Source organism: Pimephales promelas, chromosome 25, assembly GCF_988280905.1.
Source record: "Pimephales promelas chromosome 25, fPimPro1.hap1.1, whole genome shotgun sequence".
Taxonomy (NCBI): domain Eukaryota; kingdom Metazoa; phylum Chordata; class Actinopteri; order Cypriniformes; family Leuciscidae; genus Pimephales; species Pimephales promelas.
Genome location: NC_142793.1, coordinates 17,049,714 through 17,072,634, shown reverse-complemented (window position 1 = coordinate 17,072,634; position 22,921 = coordinate 17,049,714). Strand labels below are relative to the sequence as shown.

The following is a 22,921-nucleotide window of genomic DNA, read 5'->3' as shown; positions in this document are numbered from 1 at the left end:
AATTGCATTTATGTGTATCAAGGGGATGTGTACTCAATAAATTCTGATAAATGTAATATTTCCATACTTTCAAAGTTATATTTTATTTAAAGCTAAAAATAACTTTTTTTTTTAAGAATGTACTATTTAAACTGAAGTTACCCCAACTGATAAAACCAATAACAAGTCGCATAACTTGTGTTTTTGTGTAAATGTTTGTCAATGATATTTATTGCCCATATGCAAAAGTGGACATCAATGTAAGTTTACTTGAGTACTGTACTTAAGTACACTTTTTAAGTATTTGTGCTTTGAGTATTCTTTTTTTTTTCTGGAAACTTTTTACTTTAACTTGACTACATTTGAAAGACAATACTCCCCTACAATTCTGTTTTTATTTTCAGCGTTGAGTTTTGTCATCTAAATGCAATTTCTGTCATTGTTTTGGAGCACACTAGTTTATAGATAGTAAGGCTAACATACAGTATTTATACTAAAAGCCAAAAAACTTTTGAGGGAACAGCCATTTGTTTGTCCGAAACTATTGTGGACGTGTACACTTATTCAATCTCACATCAATCCCACACTACTACAACTATGTTCTAGAAATAAATATGATATGAGGCAGGCATAGATTCAGAGGGATAAGGTAGCCTAAGTACATACAACAATAATGCTGCATTTACTTTTTACTTTTGATACTTAACGTTAAGCACTTTTAAAAACAAGCAGTCCTACTTCTGTACTTTCACCTAAGTAAAAATCGGTCTTTAAAACTTTTAACGTTACTTGTTGTAACGGGGTAATATTTGAAGTAGGTAAGTTGTCGCCTTTGTCTTATCGTCACCACACAATTATAGACAAAGCATTTATACTGAATTAAGCTATAAAATATTTAAACAAAAATAAGTAGAATAAATTACTATGACATATTTGTATATGTATCCTTTGTATGTTCAACGTTACCTCTCTACGGTAATGTAACCTAAACAACTTGTAGGCCTAGCTAATGCCTTACAAATGTGGCAAGAATCCTTTGCGCCTGAAGCTTTCTGCTTTCCTATTTTAATATATTTATAGCTTGTTTTTTCGATTATTTGACGTATTTCAAATGATAAAAGAAAAGAAAATGCTTTCTACGTGTTCTTACCGTGCTTATCCCCAAAATTCGAGTTTTTCGTTTGATCCTCCTCAGCTTCCGTCCTTCGCGTGCTGACGTCCAGAATCATGGCGGCTGTCACTCTGCTTTGCCGTCCTGCCGGTGTCCTTCCCAAGCTTTCAGGTAAACTCACCGTTAGATTACTTTACCATACAGACAGTGTGACTGTATATAACACTTTTATGGCTGAGGCTGTTAACAGGACGAATGATATAGCGATTAGATGATGTTTAAAGGAAATCTTTGCCTTTTGTTTTGTGACCCCGGCTGAAGACATCAGGCCTCGTTTATGCACTAGAACAGGAGTATAACAGTGTAAATACGTGACTGTGTCATTTAAAACTATAAAAACGAGTCATTTTATTGCAGGACTTTAATTTGATCGTTTTCAGCTTGCAGTTGTCGAATGCAGTGTAGTATAATCCGAGAGTATGAGCTCCCTACCTAACGTTAGATGTTTATTTACATCAGTATGATATTGGATAGTTCATACTTCAGGAGCTAATACATTCAGAGACCCATACTACTTCCACAAAATGTATATAAATATTATAAAAATTGCCATTCTGTATCTCCCAACAGTAAGATAATATATAAATGCTTAATTATATTATCAAAACTCTGTAGTTATTCTTGCAGAACTTACTTTATAAAAGTAAGAAATTATTTTACAGGAAAAAGGCACATGTACCGTGACCTGAAGGTGGACACTTTTAGAATTACATTAAAAGGCGTTTTACTTGCTATAAAAGTAAAAGCTATCAATCAGATCAGAAAATAACAAGGTTTTCCAGCATGTTGATAATGTATCATGTTGATAATGTATATGTTATACAGTAGACGTTATAGGGTTATAGGGTTTCATCTGTGTATTATTTCAATAAACATTTTATGTCTATATTTTTATTTCCTCTGTTCGTCAGGTACCTGTTCTCCAGTGCTGCTGGCGGCTGGGCCTGTGACTGTTCAGCACAGGAAGATCCATCATGCCGTGGTGCCGAAAGGAAAAGGAGGCCGCTCGTCCTCCAGTGGAGTAGCTGCGACAGTGTTTGGAGCCACTGGATTTCTCGGGAGATATGTTGTCAACCGACTCGGTGAGTCCACGTATTGTTCATCGTAAAAGCCAGAATGAACCTCCTTCACTTACAAGCCTTCCATTGCCGTTTATTCGTTTGAAAAGTTGTTGGGGTTTGTTTTAGGACGTATGGGCTCCCAGATCGTGATTCCTCACCGATGTGACCAGTACGATATTATGTACCTCAGACCTATGGGTGATCTCGGCCAGATCATCTTTATGGTGAGTGGAGTACACCCATAACCATGTGAGTTATTTCTAGAGGAAGAGTTTTCTTTCTAATTAAAGTGGGTTTATGCGCTTACAGGAATGGGATGCAAGAGATAAGGAATCGATCAAAAGAGCAATCGCTCACTCCAACGTGGTGATCAACCTTGTGGGAAGAGAGTGGGAGACCAGGTACAAGAAGACCAGGGGGGTGCAATCTAATTGCACAATTTTTTGCTTTTTTGTGATAAATATTGTGACTTGAAAAGGTTTGTAGTACTGTCTAATTTGCCCAAAATGTTTAGATTATATATCAATATGTCTATATAATAATAATAAAATATGAACATGAAACTTTTATTTTGATGAAAAACAGCAGGTAGCCTCTAAAGCTTTTCTTTTTACAGTTTACAGAGTTTTTCTATATCTCAAAATCAAATGTTCATCAGCCACTTTTATTAAACTAGATTCTAACTTAGATACTGTTCTACAGAGACATTTATATAGATTGTTTCTGTAAAATATTTTATCTCTCTGTTAAAGGAACTACAAGTTTGAAGATATCTACGTCACCATCCCCCAGCAGATCGCGAGGGCAGCTCGTGAAGCCGGAATTAAAAAGTTTATCCATGTGTCCCACCTTAACGCAGATATCCGCAGCCCCTCCAAGTATCTAAGGAATAAGGTAACAGTAACATCCCGATTCAAAAACCATGTGTGTGCATAGAGTTAAAGTCAACCCGCTTTGTATTGTTACAATGTCGGTAGTACCGTACATGTATATGTACTATGTTACATTTATTTTAATACACGTAATCAATTACTACCCAGCAGTGCCCAGTGCATTATGGTTATTGACGTTTTCCTACCTATTTGGTAAAAGGGAAGACATTAGCCTTTTTTCTGTTTTCTTTAGTCAGATAGCACACATAGGCAGCCATGTTTTATTGAAAGCCCAAATTGCCAGGGAAGTACCCCTTTAAAAAAGTCAACATAAACTTAAATCCATATCCTTGATAGTTACTGTGCTCGATTCCTGACTACATTATATTACTCTAATGAAAATAACATTACTTTCCGTTTCTCCACTGAAAAAAAAAAACCTATGCAAAAAATCACCTCAAGCAATAACCATAATGCTATTTATGCTGCTAATATAGGTCAATCTTTCTGAAGTCAATAGTAATGCATTCAACAAATTTAAAGCATGATTGAATGATAAAGTATGATGATTGCACTGTTCTCATGTCATAACTGGTTGTAATGAATTCTGTTCTACTCTTGCAGGCTGTAGGAGAGGCAGCGGTGCGGGAAGAGTTCCCTGATGCCGTCATTATGAAACCCTCAGAGTGCTTTGGAAGAGAAGATAGATTCTTAAACCACTTTGCTAGTAGGTATCTGACTGAATACTGAAAACGGTTACTGATTGTAACAATTTAATATTTGCCTTCATTTTATGTGGTAGATCTGAGACAGTTCACCCCAAAATTCTAGTTATTTTGCACAGCTTTGTTATCAATAAACTGAATGTAAATTTTAAAAACGTTAGCACAATTTGCTTTCTCCAGTCTGTTTTCATCCAATTGGCCTTTTACTAATAAAAGTGTACAAAAAAACAAACAAAAAAAACGTGAGCCATTTCCATGCATAAATTTTGTTATAATGCAAATTCTGCATCTTTAGCATTCCCAGATATCACCACATCTTTGTGGAATGGATGGAGAAAGTAATGAGACAAATTTAATCAATTAATGGAGGTTAAATTTTCATCTTCAGCACAAAATGTGTAAAACATGTTAATTTGCAACTTAAATTGACAAAATTACACAAATAAGGATGAGTTTATTATATTAATCCCTGCTGAAATAAAAAAAATACTTGTTTCATTCGATTGTATAAGGTCTGAGACCATATAAATATTGTTTTTCAAAATTTAGATTCCACAGTATTTGAAATATGAATAGATTTAATGCACTCTTGAACATTACAGTGAAAAAGCGATGAAATGGAAGTAACAAAGATGCATTTGTAGTTCTGTCATGTGATCACATTTATTTGTGTTAAAACTCTTTTTCTCTACAAAAACATTTGAAGTAGCGACATTTAAAGCTAAGCAAAAAAATTCTTGCTAAATTGTATCGATGATTACCATTTCCATCAGCTATTGGTGAATATTTTGAAACTTCCAAAGAAACAACCAGACATTCAATTTTCTGACTAACTCAAATAGCAAATTTGTACCCAAACTTGTTCTGTTGAATCCATAATATTTCCTGTAATTGTCTGTTTAGACATGCGTTGGTTTGGCAAAGCTGTACCTCTAATTGGAATGGGCAAGAAGACCGTCAAGCAGCCTGTTCATGTAAGTATCAAATTTGAACACAAGAATCTTATTTAAAGAGCACCTTTTATGCCTTTTTAGATATTATCTTTCATGTAGTGTGTAATATAGCTGTTTGTGAATGTGAAAAGTCTGCAAAGTGCACAAAGTTATTGTCTCCCAAAAGAAAGAATCAATTCTGAACTGCCTGAAATGAGTCTTACTTCCTTCGTAGGTTTGTAACAAATTTGTATGATGTCAGCCTATGAGCTTTATTGGCTACCCTTGAACAGCGTCTATTTTGACTCGCACTCAAACACTGTTGTTGTAGGCCTGGAAGTTTGGTTTGTGTTGTCGAGATGACTTTGCATGCACTTCAAGGTATGAGGAATCAAATTGATATGGTAAAACCGGTGGCATCATTACTGTTCATACCACTGACGAAATTTAGATATATGCTAGTGTCTGAACCAATCAAAACAGACTGGGCCATCTGACCAATCAAAGCAGAGCAGGCTCTCAAAAAGGAGGGGTTTGGAGAGACTGAATAATTTATCAAAATATTTTGAGTTTTTCAAACTTGGATGCATGTAAACCTGACCTTCAAAACAAAATTAGAAACCTTTAAAGTAGCATTATAGGGGCACTTTAAATTTACATGGGCATGTTCTCTTGTTATTTGAGATTAAAGATTAAATATTTTACCCTTGTTTACTTTTTAAAGGTGGTGGATGTGGCCAAAGCCATTGTCAATGCCATTAAAGACCTTGACGCTAATGGGAAAACGTATGCATTAGTTGGGTAAGTAACAGCCCCATTTCTCCTTGACTGCCTTCAAATTTTTACAAAAAAATTATGCATTTCCATTCTATGATTTATTGTATCTGAAAACTTCTCTTGCTCCACAGGCCCAACCGGTACCTACTGCATGACTTGGTAGAGTATGTGTACGCACTGGCACACAGACCATTTTTGGCTTATCCCTTGCCTCGTCCTCTCTATCAGTAAGCATCTCCTAAAAATCACTACATATTACTCTTCTTAAAGGGATAGTTCACCCGAAAATAAAAATTCTGGCATCAATTACTCTCCCTAATGCCATTCCATACTCATAAGACTTCAGAGCACAAATGTCCCTCCATTGAAAGTTTATTCACTCAAAATTCTGATGCTTTAAAATCTTCATAAACAGATTGTAAAAGAAATTCAAATGAATCAAGTGGTTTAATCCAATTGTGTGCTTTAGAGTGATCCCTTTAACCTTTACAGATGTTTACTTTACCTCATATTCACTTTGTGTTCTTTGGTTTTAGCCTCATCGCAAGCTTCTTTGAGATGAACCCTTTCGAGCCCTGGACAACCCGTGATAAAGTCGACCGGGTATGTGTGTCAGAGGCAGAGCATTACAACATAATATATTTAGATTATTATAAAGAAGTTACTTACTTAAGTAATCAAAATCCTCATTTGTAGTTCCACACAACGGACATGAAGTGTTCCGACCTCCCAGGACTGGAAGACTTGGGCATTATACCTTCCTCCATCGAGCAGAAGGCCATCGAAACCTTGCGTCGCCATCGCCGTTACCGTTATCTGGATGCTGAGCTCGGAGAGACCAAGCCCGCCAAAACAGTCAACTTTTAAGCATGCGGTGGTCGCTCCTGTGTCCAGTCAGCTCTCTGCTGGTCCTCACATTGTCTAGTTTGACTTTTCTCTGTACATAAATAAAGATAATCAACCTATAGCTTTGGCTCTTGTTTTTTTCTTGAGGGGAGTGAGATGCATTTTGGTGTATATTTGCCTAACATAGAACGCAGATGTGATTATAAAAAGTGTGAAAAGTTTTATGAAAATTTCAATTTATACTAAATATTCAATGTTTTTAAAAATGACTTGTGACTTGTTTAAATTATTGTTGGTGATTTACTTTAATAGAAATTAGCATTAGCTTAGCTTACGTCATTCTATAGGTGAAGATTGTTGCTCACCCCTACATTTTATTTTAGACGAAATAAATGAATATTTCTATTTTTAGAAATGCTGTTCTCTTGAACTTTCTATTAAAAGACAGCTGAATAAATTACCAGTTGTATACTACCAGTTGTAGCAGCCTTGGTGAGCATAACTCCCTTTATCATCTGTCAGACACGAACCCAGTGTTTCTGCAAGAACTTTGACCAGCAATAATAAATCAGCAATAACATTAACCACTCCCATTACCTGTGTCGGAACCAGGCAGAGAATCGTCAATAGGAATTACACCCTCATGCCATTCCAAACCGCAAGGACATATAGAAAATGAGGGTTGCTGCAAGAATTGGTTTGATAGTTATTGGCGTCATAGTTTACAGTCTTATGTACATGCCATTTATCAGACAGGAGAAGAAGAGTAATGACAACAGGTTACAAAGGCCAGAAGTTCTGGAGGCTCTTAGAAGACTGAAGAGAATTGAAGATAAAGTTGATAAAATAGGTGAGTTTACATACACACACACGCACACGAGTTTAAATGTACATATAATTCAATAGAGTAAAGGTTTTACGTATTTGGCGAGTTGTCTGAACGGAGGGCTCCCAGCTCGAACTCAGAGTACTCCCCATCCCAGGTTGGGATAGTAATAGTCCGAAACGTCATAGCAAAGGTAAGTCTGCTGAATATATACCGTCCTCCTGCTGATGCTAATTGAGTTGCCTTGGAGAGCTTCTCCCATGTTAATTAGGTTGAACAGCTTTATCATACTGACTCACCTCTGTGGTTGCAAGTCGACAATAAAAAGAAGAAGAAGACTTACCTCTGTCCCACGACAGTTTTCCAGCATCCCTCCTCCACTCCAATTCATAGCTCACTCTTATATGTTCCTATCCCAGGTAAGGAAGGGGCAAGGGGCACTCTGAGTTCTAGACACATTTTGAGTTTGGAAAGCAAGCCAGATACGCATAGGCTTACTCTACAAGGTTTTCATTATCTTGTGGCACTTTCTCCATTGTTATAGACTACTTTAATTTTCAGCCAAATTTATAGACGTCAAAACCCAAAAAGTCAAAGAGGCTGTTCTGAAGCAGAAAACTGAGGTAAAGAAGTTGTATCCACAATCGCCTCTGTTCAGTTCATGGGGAGCTGAACTCACAGTAGAGGAACAGAAGGAAGCGGAGAGGCAGTTTCAGGAGTACGGATACAATGTGTTCCTCAGTGACAGATTACCAATGAACAGAACAATCCCTGATACTCGAGATCCCAGGTAACACTTATATCTTAAAAAAAAAAAGTTTCCTGTAACATTCCTTATGCTTTTTGCAGGAATCTTAAAGTGACAGTACCGGTCAAAAGTTTGGAAACATTAGTATTTTTTATGTTTTTGAAAAAGTATTTTATGCTCATCAAGTCTGCATTTAATTGATCAAAATTAAGTTCTATGATGAAATATTATTACAATTAAAAAGAATGTTTTTTTCTATTTTAATATAGGCTAATTATTCATTTCTGTGACGCAAAGCTGAATTTTCATTAGTTCAGGCTTCAGTTTCACACGATCCTTCAGAAACATTCTAATAGAGCCTTTGATACTTTTTTCAATATTCTTTGATAAATAAAAAGTAAAATTCAAATAAAATCGTTATATCACAAAAATGTTTAAACATTTTACAATATAACAGTATTTCAATATATTTCAATATATATTTCATATATTTCAGTATATCAAATAAATTCAGGCTTGAGGAGCACTCAAAACTTGCTGGTTCTATAGTGTATGCATTTATAAACTCATTTGCATATATATATATACACAGATGTGCTGTGAAGATCTATCCAAAGGACCTCCCATCTATTAGTGTAATTCTGATTTATTTAAATGAGGCTCTGTCAGTCATTAAAAGGGCAATCCGCAGCATCATTGACAAAACGCCTGCTCATCTACTAACAGAAATCATCCTGGTGGACGACTACAGCTTGAATGGTTAGTTTTACTCAATTAATTTTACTTCTGAAATAAATAAAATATAACAAACATTTAAAGATATTAGATGTTCCTAAAAAAAAATCAAGAAAAGTAAAGTTAATTCATGAAGAATATAGAAAAATCACCAAAAGACAAAAATACTGATTAAGAAAAATATTTACAAAGGAGTTATTCTATAATAAATATTAATAAATAAACATGCATATTTTATTTAACTACAGAGGATCTGCAAATGGCTCTAGATGAATATATTAATCTAATTAATAAAGACAAACTTGGCTTAATCAAGAAAGTGAGACACAAAAGGCAGATGGGTCTTGCCAAGGCAAGAGTTTCAGGCTGGGAAGTGGCTAAAGGCCAGGTGGTGGCCATTCTGGATGCCCATATTGAGGTTCACAAGGAATGGTAAATACCATAGTCTGATTACTATAATATGAGGGGTGTATTATATTTGCCAAATAAACATTTGACTGCCTTATTGTTCTAGGGCAGAGCCACTGCTTGCAAGAATCAAAGCAGACAGGACAATTGTGCTTTCGCCAGTGTTTGACAAAGTAGCTTTTGACAGCCTGGAGGTTATTAAATATTACCCCTCTGCTCATGGGTTTGACTGGAACCTTTGGTGCATGTACGAGTCTTTCCGGCCAGAATGGCACAACATGAACGACCCCTCAGAACCAGGGAAGTAAGTGGTGTAACTTTTTCACCATTTTAAATAATTTAGTTTCATGATGCACTATACTTATGCACTCAACCAGTGTCTGCATTTTAATAAGGTTATTTTTAGGGCTGTGAAACGATTAATCGCATCCAAAATAACAAAAATAATAAAACAATAAAAATAATAATATCCAATGTATATATACAAAAAAAAATATACACACGATGTGTAATGTATACACACACATATATATCATGTAAACACAAACTTTTATTTTGGATGTGATTAATCGCAAATAATCGTTGCACAGCCCTTGTCATTTAAAATCGGAGTCTGACAGACTGTCCTCCTCCACTACGCATGGAATTTCGGCAACAGATGACTGCACGAAAAAATTCTGTTGTTTTTAACTCTTTCCACGCCATTGATAGAAAACTACGCCTTTCCGTGTTTTTCACTGTTATAGAGGTGCTGTTACACAACTTAGTATGAGTACTGAATCTTCCAATCAAAACACATGTGAAGAAGCAGAACTTCAGAACGGAAAACATTTTTCAAAAACTCTGGCAGGGAAAGAGTTAAATGTCCCTGCAATTTGACAGATACATTTTAAAAAGATGAAAATGACCATTTTTACTCCCATATAATAATCCAAGGACATGTCAACATACTTAAGGTCCCCATGAAATGTATTTATTTATTTTAAAAATGTATTCATTAATATAATTCAAATTTATTTAATTCATGTGACCCAATTTTGAGTGAAGTAGAACAAATAGTCAGTTACTTTTTCTGCATTGTTAGAAGTCCCTCAATCATGGGTATCCTTGTCGCTGATCGTCAATTCCTGGGAGAAATTGGAGTTTTGGATGAAGGAATGACAATTTATGGAGGTGAAAATGTTGAACTGGCAATACGTGTAAGTTATTACTGCACATTGTGGCACCAAAAAATGCATATAAAGAAGTTAAGTGTAAAAAAAAGTTTATTAAGTAAAAAAAAAGTGCTTGAATATAATCTATATCTGATATTTAATTAATAAATCAGGTCTGGCTCTGTGGCGGGAGTGTTGAAGTGGTGCCATGTTCAAAGATTGCGCACCTTGAAAGAGCACATAAGCCTTATTCACCGGATCTCAGCAAACCCATGATTCGAAATGCTCTGAGAGTGGCTGAAATCTGGATGGATGAATATAAATCATATGTGAATATTGCCTGGAATATCCCTCTAAAGGTAACAGTAATAGTAAACATTGTTTCAAGGTCAGTTCAAGATAAGTTGAATATTAACAGTCTTGATTAGAACATTCAACTATTCATTTGGTTTTTCCTCTAGGATCATGGGATTGATATTGGTGATGTGACTGAAAGAAAACAGTTACGAGAGAAACTCAAATGTAAGCCCTTTAAATGGTATCTGGAAAACGTATATCCTCTACTAGACAGATGGAAAGACATAAAGGGTTATGGCGGGGTAAGTTGCTCAAAGTCTTCCAGATATAAATAAATGAATTAAGTTTATAAGTTGTTTTTTCCAAAACTGCTGCTGTTTATTTTCATGACAGTTGAAGAATGATCTTTATGAAGGCTACTGCGTTGATGAAGGACCTGTTCCTGGAAGTGTACCTATTCTCTATGAGTGTCATTACTATGATTCTCAGGTATGTAAGCGTAAACCTTTTCTGTGAATAGCTACGCCCAAAATGCACTCTTCATTTCAACATCTCTTACAGCGTTGTTCCTACAACAGTAATGGAGAGATATACATTGGAGGAATCAGATCTCACACATATAACTCCAACCGTTGTCTAACGGATCCCGGTAATGGAAGAACACCGGTGTTACATGACTGTAAACAAGCCAAGGAGAAAGAACTGAGTATATACTGGGACTGCACTCAGGTATGATCCATACAAAACAAGAATGACACTCTCTACTGCTTATAATTCACTGCTGCATGTTAGATGGCCAATGTTTGCATTACAGTACAAACATTTTTCCCCACTGATAGTATTTGATTTTTTTTATTCCGAATACACTCACCTAAAGGATTATTAGGAACACCTGTTCAATTTCTCATTAATGCAATAATCTAATCAACCAATCACATGGCAGTTGCTTCAATGCATTTAGGGGTGTGGTCCTGGTCAAGACAATCTCCTGAACTCCAAACTGAATGCAGATGATAAATGATCCACAGTTTAGCCCACATAGACTGCTGTTGTGATCACTGAAGAGCTGTGAAAATGTGACCTAAGTATTGAGGAATGTGTCCTTGTGATTGCAAAAAAAACTAACATTTTGAAGTGTGGGGTTATTCTGTGTTCTCTATGTATATATATATATATATATATAATTGAAGAATCATCAGTAAAACTTAACTAATTTTTATTTTTTTAATTAACTTAATTTTCGGTTTTAAATTTAGGGAAGTGCAATAAGAAATCGAAACACAAACCGTTGTCTCGAGATCGGACATGGACAGGATTCCTATCATCTCATTTTGCAGACATGCACAGGACAAAAATGGACAATACAACATGTCATTAAAGACTTTTAAAAGGTAACATTGTAAAAGGAATAAATGAAGAACAAACTTCAAAGCAAGTGTGTGTGTGTGTGTGTGTGTGTGTGTCTCACACCCTGTAACAAGTTTAAATGAACTGCCAGTTTAACCCCTGGTTGGACCTGATAGGTGACATGTTTTGATCAATAAAAAAATGTCATTAAATGGTTTCCTCAAACACTGATAAAACTATTACAATATAATAACTGTGTTATATTACAATATGGAACAGACTTTTGTTAGATCTTTCTGAACTCGTAGAGAACGGTGTCTTTGTACCTGTGTACCTTTTTTATATATATATTTCATAATCACATTTTGTCATCAATTAAAAAATGTAATTAAATGGTTTCCTCAAACACTGATAAAACTATAACAATAAAACACCAGTGTTTGTGTGCAACAAAAATTTAAATGTTATATATATACACACATATATATATATATATATATATATATATATATATATATATATATAATTTTCTTTCTTTTCTTTCTTTTTTTTTACAGTATTTTACAAAAAAAAGAAAAAAAAGCACAACAATCCAATGTCCGGAGGTTACAGCTCAAAAAAGAATAGGCCAACTGATTCAGGAGAATTTATAGTGAGAAAAGGTTTATGGAATTGCAGCAGTACTAAAAAAGTAGGTAACAGAGTCAAAGCAGAAGTTTTGAAATGTGTATCTTTACATCCTACTGAGGTTTAGGGGGTGAGGTTTAGTAAATGAAACTGCTGTAGGCTACCAGTTGAACATTTATGTGACAAATTAAGATTTTTTTATATGAGGAATTAATATTGACTGTTAATAACTATAGATTCTATGTAAACAATATCTTATATAGGCAAATAAACTAATAATGGGTTAAAAAAAGAAGCTAAATTTAATAAAAAAAATATATTTAAAACATATAAAGGAAATCCATTGCTTGTTTTTTATGCACACATTAACTTATTAAAGTAACTTTTCATTTGACTGCTTGTTGTTTTCCGGCTACTGGAAAATTGGTTAAAAAAAGAGAGACAATATTGAAAGTCAAAATGAATTAATTTAGTTTAAATGCTCTGCTCTTTCTACTAATGAAAGTATGAACTAATTTAAGTTTATTCAGACTTGAAACTGAACTGATGATAGTGCTGCCATCTAGTGGAGATCAGTGAGCATGACGTTTCATATCTATCTATCTCTAAACACACAAATAGATATTATTATTAGTCTCTTGGAATCAGTAAGATTGTCTTACCGTACATTAGTCTTTTTGTTCCATGCTTTAATCCTGAACAAAATTCCTACTAATATCCTTTAGGATTGTTTTCAAATGATTATAGATATTCCTTTATTATATAATTCCTTTAGGATAACAAACAAAATGTTTCATTTGGTAAAACTTTAATGAACGTGTAAAATAAAATGTTTTTTGGTACAGTAATCGATCAGTGTTTTACACCCTTTTAACCAGGTTTTGACTTCATGCACTTCACTTCGCAAAAAATTCACATTCAGCATATGCTCACATTCATGGCACAATTCAAACGGAATCACAAAATAATTATTTTCTCTCATTCACTTGCATTGACGCTTTTTTCTCAACCTTGAGGTCCACTTGGATTTTTACGGATGGGCGGGACTGAGCCAGCTACAAATGGGTGGGTGGGTGGAGCTTTAGCCGCAAGTGGGCTGTACCAGAGCCCGTCTAACGGAGAGCCTTGGCACTTCCACTCCTTAGCAACGTGTTTGTTTGTGGGTTTCCCTCGTTCATGACAACCAGTTGATCGATTGCAACATTTCATTGTATTACTCTCTATATCGATCTATAGTGGTGATATAACTTTCAATGGATCAAGTTGAGCTTCTGTCAGACCGAATCGCAGCTGTTCAACTTGACAGAAAGAGAACTAGGGAACTGCAACGCCGAGAGAGGATCTTTAATGACAAAGTCCGCACGATTGGAGTAAGTATGTTTGCTGAAAACATCTTTATAAAGCTGTAAATAGCATTTTGCGAATTCGTTTTGTTGATTTCTATCTTGGACAGCTTGACTATGATGCTCTCGACCATCAAGTTAAAGAACGAAGAGAGAGAGACCAACGAGAAGCAAACGAACTTCAAGTCTATGGTGAGTAAACACCAAAACCAGCAATTTATTACAATTACCATTTTTAATTTCTGTTTTAAAATAATACAAAAAAATACAGATGGTATTAACTGTCTCGTCTGGGAAAGAAAAACAAAGGGGGAAAAAAGTCCAATTAAAATGCTGATATTTTTGGGCACTATTTGGGACTGTGTGTGTGATGATGGGTAGGTTTAGGGTGAGGGTCAGTGTTTGTACAGTATAAAAATCATTATGTCTATGGAAAGTCCTCATCCAACATGAGTGTGTGTGTGTGGAATGACGTTTTTCTTCCACAAAAAACGTTTTTGGATAACTTGAATAACATAACTCACTATTACATTGAGGCTGACTCCGAAACAACTTCTCTTGTGTGTTTTCAGCTGATGACCTGCTGTGCAGTGATCGTGTAGCCTGTGTCCTGGAGCAGCGGCAGAAGAAAGATGAGCGCCTGCTGAATGAAGCCATCGTGCAATTTAGGGAACAATTCCAACAAACAACCAGCAGACGTGAGTTTGATCTGAACGATCCAGAGCTGCTGAAGAAGCAGGAAGGTGTACGGATTCTCCCGGGCCTGACTGGAGAAGATCTGAGCCAGAAGGACAGGCTGAGGAAGCAGCAGGAGCAGCTCAGAGCATGGACCCTTCAACAGCAAGAAGAACTAGAGCGAGCGAAACAACAGCTAAAACAAGAAAGTACGTTCACTTGCTGAATGGCAGCTCCTTATATCTGAGCCCTACCAATTTTCAATGGCTTTTGGTCCCAGTCTTGAATGTTTGCTTGATTCTTTCTGAAACTGTACATTATGGCAGTGAATTGATTAAAACTGATTTGTTGCACAGTTTTTGGGGGGTTTTTTTTCCGCAAATAGGCCTAACAGAAAAACAGTTTTGTAATACTTTAAAACCCCAAAATGAATGTAGAAGCAAGCAACACGATGACCGTTTATTTGAAATAATATTTGTAAATTGAAATAAAAATTAAAATACAAATATAAAAATAATTGTTTATTTTTAAGGGCTGTGCAATGATTAATCTTGATTAATTGCATCCAAAATAAAAGTTTGTGTTTACATAATATATGTGTGTACTGTGTATAATAATGTGTATATTTAAGAAATATCTGCATGTAAATACAATATATATATTTATTTATTTCATATATAAATTACACATTTTTATTAAATACATACATGTGCGTGTGTGTGTTTATATATACAAAATAGTTATACACAGTACACACATATATATTATGTTAACACAAAGTTTTGTTTTGGATGCAATAATCAAGATTAATCTTAACGTGTAATTTTAACATGTAAAAACAAATAAACTTAAATGTAAACAGCCATTATTAATCGATATTATTTCCCCCAGCCCAACTATCAATGCTTTCTCTTTTTACAAACTGTATAGTGCATCAGTACGATCAAAGCAGACTGTCTCTGGATAACCGAGCTCTTGAACTGCAGAAGATGGAGGAACAATACAGGAGAGCTGCAGCCATCGCCACCAAAGACTTTAACCGGTCACTGGTGAGTCACTGACGACTGAAGTAGAAACAAAAATGCTTTATAATTCAAAAAGAACTCGATTTTCCATTGTTCCTTGACCACAGGCTGCAGAAATCACACATCGCCGTCTACAAGAGTGTCACGAGGAAGAGGAGAACAACCAGACGGACATCCTGAACCAGCTAAACGGGGACCTGCTGATGGAAAACCCTGAACAGAAAGTAAGTGTGCTGGGTCTGTCCCGCTTGCGCAGGGACTGTTACAAAGGAATGAGTCCTGAAGAGCTCCAGCAGTACACTCAGTACCAGCTGCAGCAAGCAGAAGATAGGAAGGTAAAGCACAAACAGCTTGAACTCTATTAGTAAGTAACATCATGAAATATCATGAATTTGTTAAAAAGCGAATAAATATGTGCAGAGGGCTGCCATGAAGCAACGTGAGAAGGAGCTTCAGGAACATGACGAGAACATGACATCAGCCCGGGCTGCACTGCTGCTGGAAAGACAGCAAGCGCGCATTAATAAGGAGCTGCGCAGGAGTTTGGACAACACCAACGCACAGCTGGCCCAGACCCATGATGCTCGGTGAGATACAATGGGTTTGGTTGACTAATTAGCACACACTACTGAAATAATAATCTTACAGTAACTTTAATCATTTAAAATGACTGAATTTTAGGGCCTGAGCACTGAGGGCACTATTGGAATTGCTTCATTTATTCTTCTTCGTCTTCTCTGAAATAAATGGCATTTTGAGGGCCTAAACAGACTCGAAAACTCACTAGACTGTGCACACGTGTCAAAAGTGCTGAAAATGTACATCTGATATGGGTTTCAGAAGTCAGTGGGGACAAATGGCTTGATAGCGCAACCTTCTAAATTTCAACAAAGCGCCACAATGCGTCCATGTAGTATGTGTCACGTTCACGTACAAAATTCTGTGGGCACATGTAACATCCCACACATCCTGATTTTGAGTTTTTAACTCGTTCCTGGGTCAACATATTTTGTTGATCCTGGTCCAAAAATTGAGTAACTAACCCTAACAGCAAAATTACTAAAACTCAAACTAAAATCTAATGAATTCTAAAAATATTAATAAATACTAAAATTAAAAGAAAATAATTCTCTGTTACTTGAGTTATTTATTTTTGTAACAAATGCAAACACTTTTTCCATTTGCAGGAAGGAACATCTCCAGGATCTGTACACCAACATTCCCGACGAGTGCTACTTTTCCCAGTTTAACACCAGCAGTAGATAAACATGACGATAAACACCATCTTGACTCAGCAAACAGAACAATAAACTGTATCATTTTACAGTCAACACCTTGGCTTTAAAGCTACACTGTGTGATTTTTGACCCCATCTAGCGGTGAAAAGGTATATGACCATCCAGTGAATATTAGTTTTTGTTCCTCTCAATTCCGATTTCATTTTAACTCCTACGGTGGCTAATGTAGTCCAAGATTAACATGGCTTCTAGTTCGACCTCGTCCATGAGTGTTAACTGAAACGTAAACGCAAAAGGCGAAGCTTGAATTAAGGGGTATGTCCCTCTTTGGCTAATGTACTTTCAAGATGGAGGGGCAACATGGCGACCGACATTAGAACCCCTTACCCGTATGTATTTTCAATCGCATAGTATACACTCACGAGAATACTTTATTACTTGAACGAAGTAAATATACATTAATCAGCACATATATTTTTGAAAGAACTAAGTGTTTTTAGCTAAGAATAAACTAAAAGAGTTACACAATGTAGCTTTAAATCGGACTTCAATGGAAGTGTTTTGGAATTTTTAATAGGTCACAAAGATTAATATTATGTGGAGTTGAAACATTAGTTTTATTTCATTCATGTTGTTGTAAACTAAATAGTTACATTTTCATAAAGAACTTAAAGAATTTAAAACACGCTACTCTCAGGTCAGTAAAAATATACTTTTTAAAACTTTTTTCATGAAATAGAACTGACATTATAAACCAGAATTTGTATGGTTTATCAGGTGTCCTAATAAGGTGATCATAAATCGCAATTAGTTTTTCCAAAAACGCTAGAGTCCTCCATTTTGTTTCAGTGGAAGGACAGAAGATCAGTACACGGGTTCTCCACCAGATGGCAGCACAGGCCAGTTCAAGATTTCACATTCAGTTCTTCACAAGTAACAGCATAAATTGCAGTATTCACAGCACAGTATGTTCACCAATATGGCAAACAAAAGGGGAAAACCTCCTGTAAACAATACCCTTAAAGCCATGTTCTTATGCAAAGTGTTTTAAAGTAAACTTTCCAAAACAAACTTGTCCCATTTTACCAGCAAAACCTCAATAGCCTCTTTCTTTCTTTGACTTGGCAATGAGCTGTACCTAGAAATGAAGAGCGAGAGGTAAATAAGTTACAAATAAATTAGAAAAGTATATTGTAGGTCATAAAAATACCCAAATTATCTCACAAACTCATCCTAAAAATCTTAAAAATAAGACACTTGTAGTTCTGTTACCTGAGGGAGTTTATGACCAGCTCTTTCAATGTGCCTAAATTAAAGCTCATTCCTCCAAAGCCCATGAAGGCTTCATAGAAATCGTGTGATAGGGGGGTGGCCCGAAAGAGAGCTGGATCATCCGAGCTGATCACCAGAGGATGACCCTCAGCCATCAGCACTGTCGCCGGGTGGTCCCGCAAGTCTGAGACCAGTTTCAACACCTGGCAAAGGGGCACAGCATTTTTAGTATTAGTTGCAATGAAACAAAAATATAGCAAAGACTGAAAGAGGAGCATAGTGGAGAGCTGAAAATATGTATAATGTATAATATGTGTTAGCTACTTATTGGGAAGATTTTAAAAAAAAAAGTTTTTGTTTTTGAAAGAAGTTAATACATTTACCGGTACTCAGCAGGACGCATCAAAGTGACGGTAAAGACATTTTAATGTAATAAAAGTTTTCTATTTCAAATGGTGCTGTCAAATCAATTAATCGTGATTAATAGCATTTCACATAAAAGTTTTTGTTTGTACAATATGTTCGTATACGTTCGTAATTCGATTTGAATTAAAATAAATTGGAATATAGCTACCTAAATAATTCACATGTGTTATTTGGAATAACAACATGCTCAAAAACAATAAGACCAGGAGCATGAGTTGAGGAAGTACAGTTTGGACTTCAAAGGCATAATGAGTGATGATATACCTGATTTGAGATGGGACAGATTTCAATCGGTACGCCCATCTTTCTGGACATCTCTTTAACTACAGGGTGACGTGCCAAGGCAAAGCCATGACCTATACGTGTGGTGTTGAATAGAAGAGCATCCATGAGGTTCTGATCGACATCTGTTCCCTGTGAATCTGTGGGAAAAGCGAATGAAATATGTTACTATAGCAACTGTGAAAAAAGAACAAGCGCTCAATCATTTTGAGCCTAAAGGACGACTTTGAGTTACACTGCTTTGTATCAGATGAAAGAACAAAGGTGTCAAAAGGAAACCTGTCTCTCCTGCGTGGAAAAAGTAGGGCAGATTAACACCCCTGTCTTTAGGTAGACTCAAAGCGTCCTTGAAGTACCACAGAGGTCTTCCAAGGTCTTCTTGTCCTACCTGGAGTTACAAAAATTATAAAGTTTATTCACGTATTGGATATTTCAGCAATATGCTCATCAACGAACCATCAAATACTCACAAAGTCAAAGCCTGCCATGATCTTTGGAAAGTTCCTTTGTAGTGTCATTGCTTCCTCCACTGTCTTCACTGCCTCTGTTGCATTTATTCCCCTAAGAGCAACAGGAAATGATTTCTATTCATTCAGATCTTCTTGAATCAAACTCATATTTGATCGAGTTCAATGTGTATCTCACCTGTGGATGGTAAAAATGACCCGAGCCCCTAAGAAGTCTGGGTAGTGTGCCGTAAATCTGCTCACAACTTCCTGGCAGGCCCGCATACTCCAGTCCTTATCATGCAGTCTGCCATCAAGTTCGTATGTCTAGACATTTTCAAATAAAAATGAGCACGTATTACTTTTCATTTATTGCACATTCTATTTTAGACGGAAGCTTATTTCCACCATGGAATAAATAAAAGTTGGAGTTTAAGAACCGGTTTCACAGACAGGGCTTAGATTAAGCGTTCAAGTAGGACATTCAAAAGCTTTTATAAACTTAATTTTTAGGAAAAACATTACTGGTGTTCATTTTGAGTTAAACTCATTGGAACTGATATATTTCAGGATATAAGTGCAAGTTAATTTCAGCTCAAAACTGCATTTAGTCTTAATAATTAGAGAAAAAAAAAGTCACTAAAATGTTGACATGACCTTTTTTTATTATTATTATTATTCTGTGGCGGAAACCACAAAACCGAATTGCGAGATGTAAACTCAGAATTATGAGATATAAACTTGCAATTGTGGGAAAGTCAGATAATTCTAAATGAATTTTGTATTTTTTTAAGGGGAAATGTATCCATACCACTGGCAGCAGCGCCCTGATTTCCACAAACATGATGTTGTCCTCATAAAACTGTCTGAGACCTTCATAAAGGTAGTCTTTAAAAACGGGAGCATAGGTGACCAGACCGTAGGCCACCAAGAACGCCTTTTCAAATCTCTTCCACACAATGTCTTGGCTAGGATAGTCTCTGTCTGGGTCCTCAGTGAAAAGTGTGAGATTACGAATAAAACTGTGGAAACAAACAATCCTCAGCTTGAGACAATCATCCCTCAGCTACAGTCTCAGATTTACTGCAGTTTTCTCAGGCTCTACCTGTCGTCCAACTCGGTGCTGTTTTTAATCTTCTCCCTGAGGGATCTGAGCAGGGTCCACGAGGAGCAGCGTGGACGAGATGCAGGCTGTCCAGAAGAGAAGATAAACTGCACGGTCTGCTCATCTGTGAAGCACACGTAGCAGTTCTCCCTGTAGGTCACGTTCTTCACTAGCCAATCCACATCTACCATAGCAAAGTCATGAACATGCAGGACCGCACCTGGATAAAAGATGAATCATTACTGACCCAAACAAGTCAAATCACAACACTAACTACACAATAGCTCTGCATCATCAGATTACTGCACCTTTAGGCATCTTTTGAATCAAACTAAAAACAGGGCTTTGATCGATGAAGCGCTTCGCCTTGAAGAAATGCATAGACGGTGGGAAAGGTCTTGCTTCGAAATCTAGCTGCTTCAGTTTCTGAAGCTTCGAGTCAAGCAGTTTCTCTCTCTCGTTCAGTGTTATGTTGCCTCCTGTCCGTCTAGATGCCTCCAGTCTTATTAGAGCCTCCCGCTTCCTGGGATCTGGTCCACAGTTACATGATGCACACCACAGAAACAGCATCCATATCCGCATCAGGGGTCTTGCTGTCAGTGTGTGCATGGCTGTGATGTAATTCAACCACTGATCTCTGTGCTAATGCTGAAAAGTAAATTGTTAATTATTTAAATGTGCATTACATGATTTTTGGTTATGCTTCAATGAATGATATGTTCTTGGACTGACAGATTACTGTAGCCATGTCAACTATGATTATATTACAATCATTTATTTAAATATAATAAACAAATAAAGAGAGTAGAAACTGGTGCATTTGTCTCACCCATGGTTAATATATTATGAGAGTAAAATCTATCATTTAAATAAATAAAGGGGTTTTGACCACAGCTTGCACTTCTTTCTTTTTTCAACTGTCTCTCAACTGTAAACTTACTTTGAGAACAGTTTCACCCATCAACCACAGCTGTGGAAAATCAGCTGTCAGCTGTTTGAAACCGTTTACTTACAAGTATAGTATAAAACAGTAAAGGTATAAGCAAAGTATAAACTATCACAATGAAATAAATTAAATCTGTGCATCCTAAAACAGCGTGACCATCTGTTTAACTCAATTACGTTACTTGTAAACAATCCACATGACACACAACAGCATGTCGAGCTGCACTCTAGCTGCTACCTATTATCAGTCTTGGTTAAGTTGGCTTGCTGTTGACACGTTTTCTTCCTACTTCGATTCTGATATCGTTTATAAACATCGTTCGAATTTCAATGATTTAGCGATTGGTTTATTAAATAAAAAGGTGTTCACCCAAAATACTTTAAAACTGCACCAGTAAGTTAACAGTGAACGACGTTACCTGAATTAATCCCAAATAAACAAATAGAAAAATAAATACATTCCGAAACGCAGCGAATTAGAAAATATCTTACCTGGCGATTGTTTACAATGAATATATACAAAGACACCGGGAATAGAGATGTAAGTTATTGTTTTAACCGAGCTCGACGAACTCGTTACCCTGACTGACTTCGTGACTTCCACAACAGAAATTGACGTCAGGTCTTTCCTTAAATATCATTGGTTCTGCTGTGTGGCAGTGCGCGTGGACAAAAGACCCGAGAGGACAAAGATTTATACACGCATTCTAAATCTAGCTGCATTTCGGTCTTGTTTTCCAAAGTTTACAAATTACAATTTTATAAAGATACGGGTGATTATCATGTCCAGTGAGGTTTCTCGGGCGTTTGAACCCCTAACTGAAATTTGAGACTTTCCACGAGCAAGTTACACAAGCAAAATAATATTCCCTCTGTATACACACTTTCACAAACACAGCAGGTTATATTTATAGACGACCATGTCACAGTTAACGAGTGGTTACATGTCATTAGTAGGCTACATCAAGTTGGTTTTCCCAATATTTAAAATATCGTGATATTCTTTCATTATCCAAGTAAAATGTCATTGTACACGAGGTAATCCACATACTTCTAGTAGTGCCATGTATGTTTTTCAAAAGAGAAATACACAAAGTGACAATTGAAAACAAGTACAAAATCTAATGAAACGTAATTTATTCTAAGAAATGTACAGTATAGAAAATACTTCGGTCCATTTCCAAAATAATTTGTCATTCAGGTAAGAACTTGTAAACTTCACATAATGAAATTTACAGGTGTCGTTTTGGATTCCAACTTTGCTGATGAGGTAAAAGTGAACCGTTTCAAAACAAACATGAAAAGAACATTTATATTTAAAAAAGACAAAAATTTACAAAACACAAGAGCAAATAAATATGATTCACATTTAACCAACTAGTAACTTATCTAGTACAGAGTCAGACAGAATAGATGGCAGCAGATACGTTGAAGGGTGGATTTCAAGAAATACAGACCTGTTACCCAATCAATAAGTGAAAAAAAGAAAAAAAAAACATCTGTACACAGCAAAATTCACACATTCATTACTAAATCATCCCTTTACATATAAACAGTGGAGTAGTACAGTCTTCAGACAGACTGCTAAAGTGATACAACTCATGAGCAAAGACAGGTACAAAATGGTGGACAAGTTCCATGTCATCTCACAGCTGCTAG

The 22,921-nt window shown here is 36.1% G+C and overlaps 4 protein-coding genes across 5 annotated transcripts; 3 read left to right on the top strand and 1 right to left on the bottom strand.

Annotated features, from left to right (window-relative positions):
• Positions 1-1,121: 1,121 nt before the first annotated feature.
• On the top strand, positions 1,122-6,484 carry ndufa9a (NADH:ubiquinone oxidoreductase subunit A9a). Its single transcript, XM_039647038.2, has 11 exons — positions 1,122-1,261; positions 2,062-2,232; positions 2,338-2,435; positions 2,521-2,612; positions 2,964-3,105; positions 3,708-3,810; positions 4,712-4,782; positions 5,465-5,541; positions 5,649-5,744; positions 6,054-6,120; positions 6,214-6,484. Exons 1-11 carry the CDS (start codon positions 1,207-1,209, stop codon positions 6,382-6,384), a joined length of 1,143 nt encoding a protein of 380 aa, XP_039502972.2. The 5' UTR covers positions 1,122-1,206; the 3' UTR covers positions 6,385-6,484.
• Positions 6,485-6,954: 470 nt separating this feature from the next.
• Positions 6,955-12,011, top strand: LOC120459096 (putative polypeptide N-acetylgalactosaminyltransferase 8). 2 transcript variants are annotated; one of them, XM_039647037.2, is made up of 11 exons: positions 6,955-7,213; positions 7,751-7,979; positions 8,530-8,696; positions 8,921-9,104; positions 9,187-9,384; positions 10,165-10,279; positions 10,408-10,593; positions 10,696-10,833; positions 10,925-11,020; positions 11,093-11,260; positions 11,788-12,011. In XM_039647037.2, the coding sequence occupies exons 1-11, from the start codon at positions 7,039-7,041 to the stop codon at positions 11,917-11,919; spliced, it is 1,788 nt and encodes a 595-aa protein (XP_039502971.2). In that variant the 5' UTR covers positions 6,955-7,038; the 3' UTR covers positions 11,920-12,011. The 2 variants fall into 2 exon arrangements, with proteins under 2 accessions (XP_039502971.2, XP_088983608.1); XM_089127482.1 differs by lacking the exon at positions 11,788-12,011 and having other exon boundaries at positions 11,110-11,197.
• A 1,600-nt stretch (positions 12,012-13,611) lies between these two features.
• ribc2 (RIB43A domain with coiled-coils 2) lies at positions 13,612-16,920 on the top strand. Its single transcript, XM_039695138.2, has 7 exons — positions 13,612-13,875; positions 13,959-14,040; positions 14,421-14,732; positions 15,454-15,572; positions 15,656-15,883; positions 15,969-16,135; positions 16,736-16,920. The coding sequence occupies exons 1-7, from the start codon at positions 13,759-13,761 to the stop codon at positions 16,812-16,814; spliced, it is 1,104 nt and encodes a 367-aa protein (XP_039551072.2). The 5' UTR covers positions 13,612-13,758; the 3' UTR covers positions 16,815-16,920.
• Positions 16,921-17,273: 353 nt separating this feature from the next.
• On the bottom strand, positions 17,274-21,878 carry ada2a (adenosine deaminase 2a). The gene is made up of 10 exons (XM_039646867.2): positions 21,755-21,878; positions 20,626-20,965; positions 20,318-20,537; positions 20,024-20,234; positions 19,412-19,539; positions 19,237-19,327; positions 19,046-19,154; positions 18,749-18,906; positions 18,059-18,261; positions 17,274-17,924 (listed from the first exon to the last, which is right to left on the bottom strand). The coding sequence occupies exons 2-10, from the start codon at positions 20,924-20,926 to the stop codon at positions 17,834-17,836; spliced, it is 1,512 nt and encodes a 503-aa protein (XP_039502801.2). The 5' UTR covers positions 20,927-20,965; positions 21,755-21,878; the 3' UTR covers positions 17,274-17,833.
• Between the last annotated feature and the right edge of the window lie 1,043 nt (positions 21,879-22,921).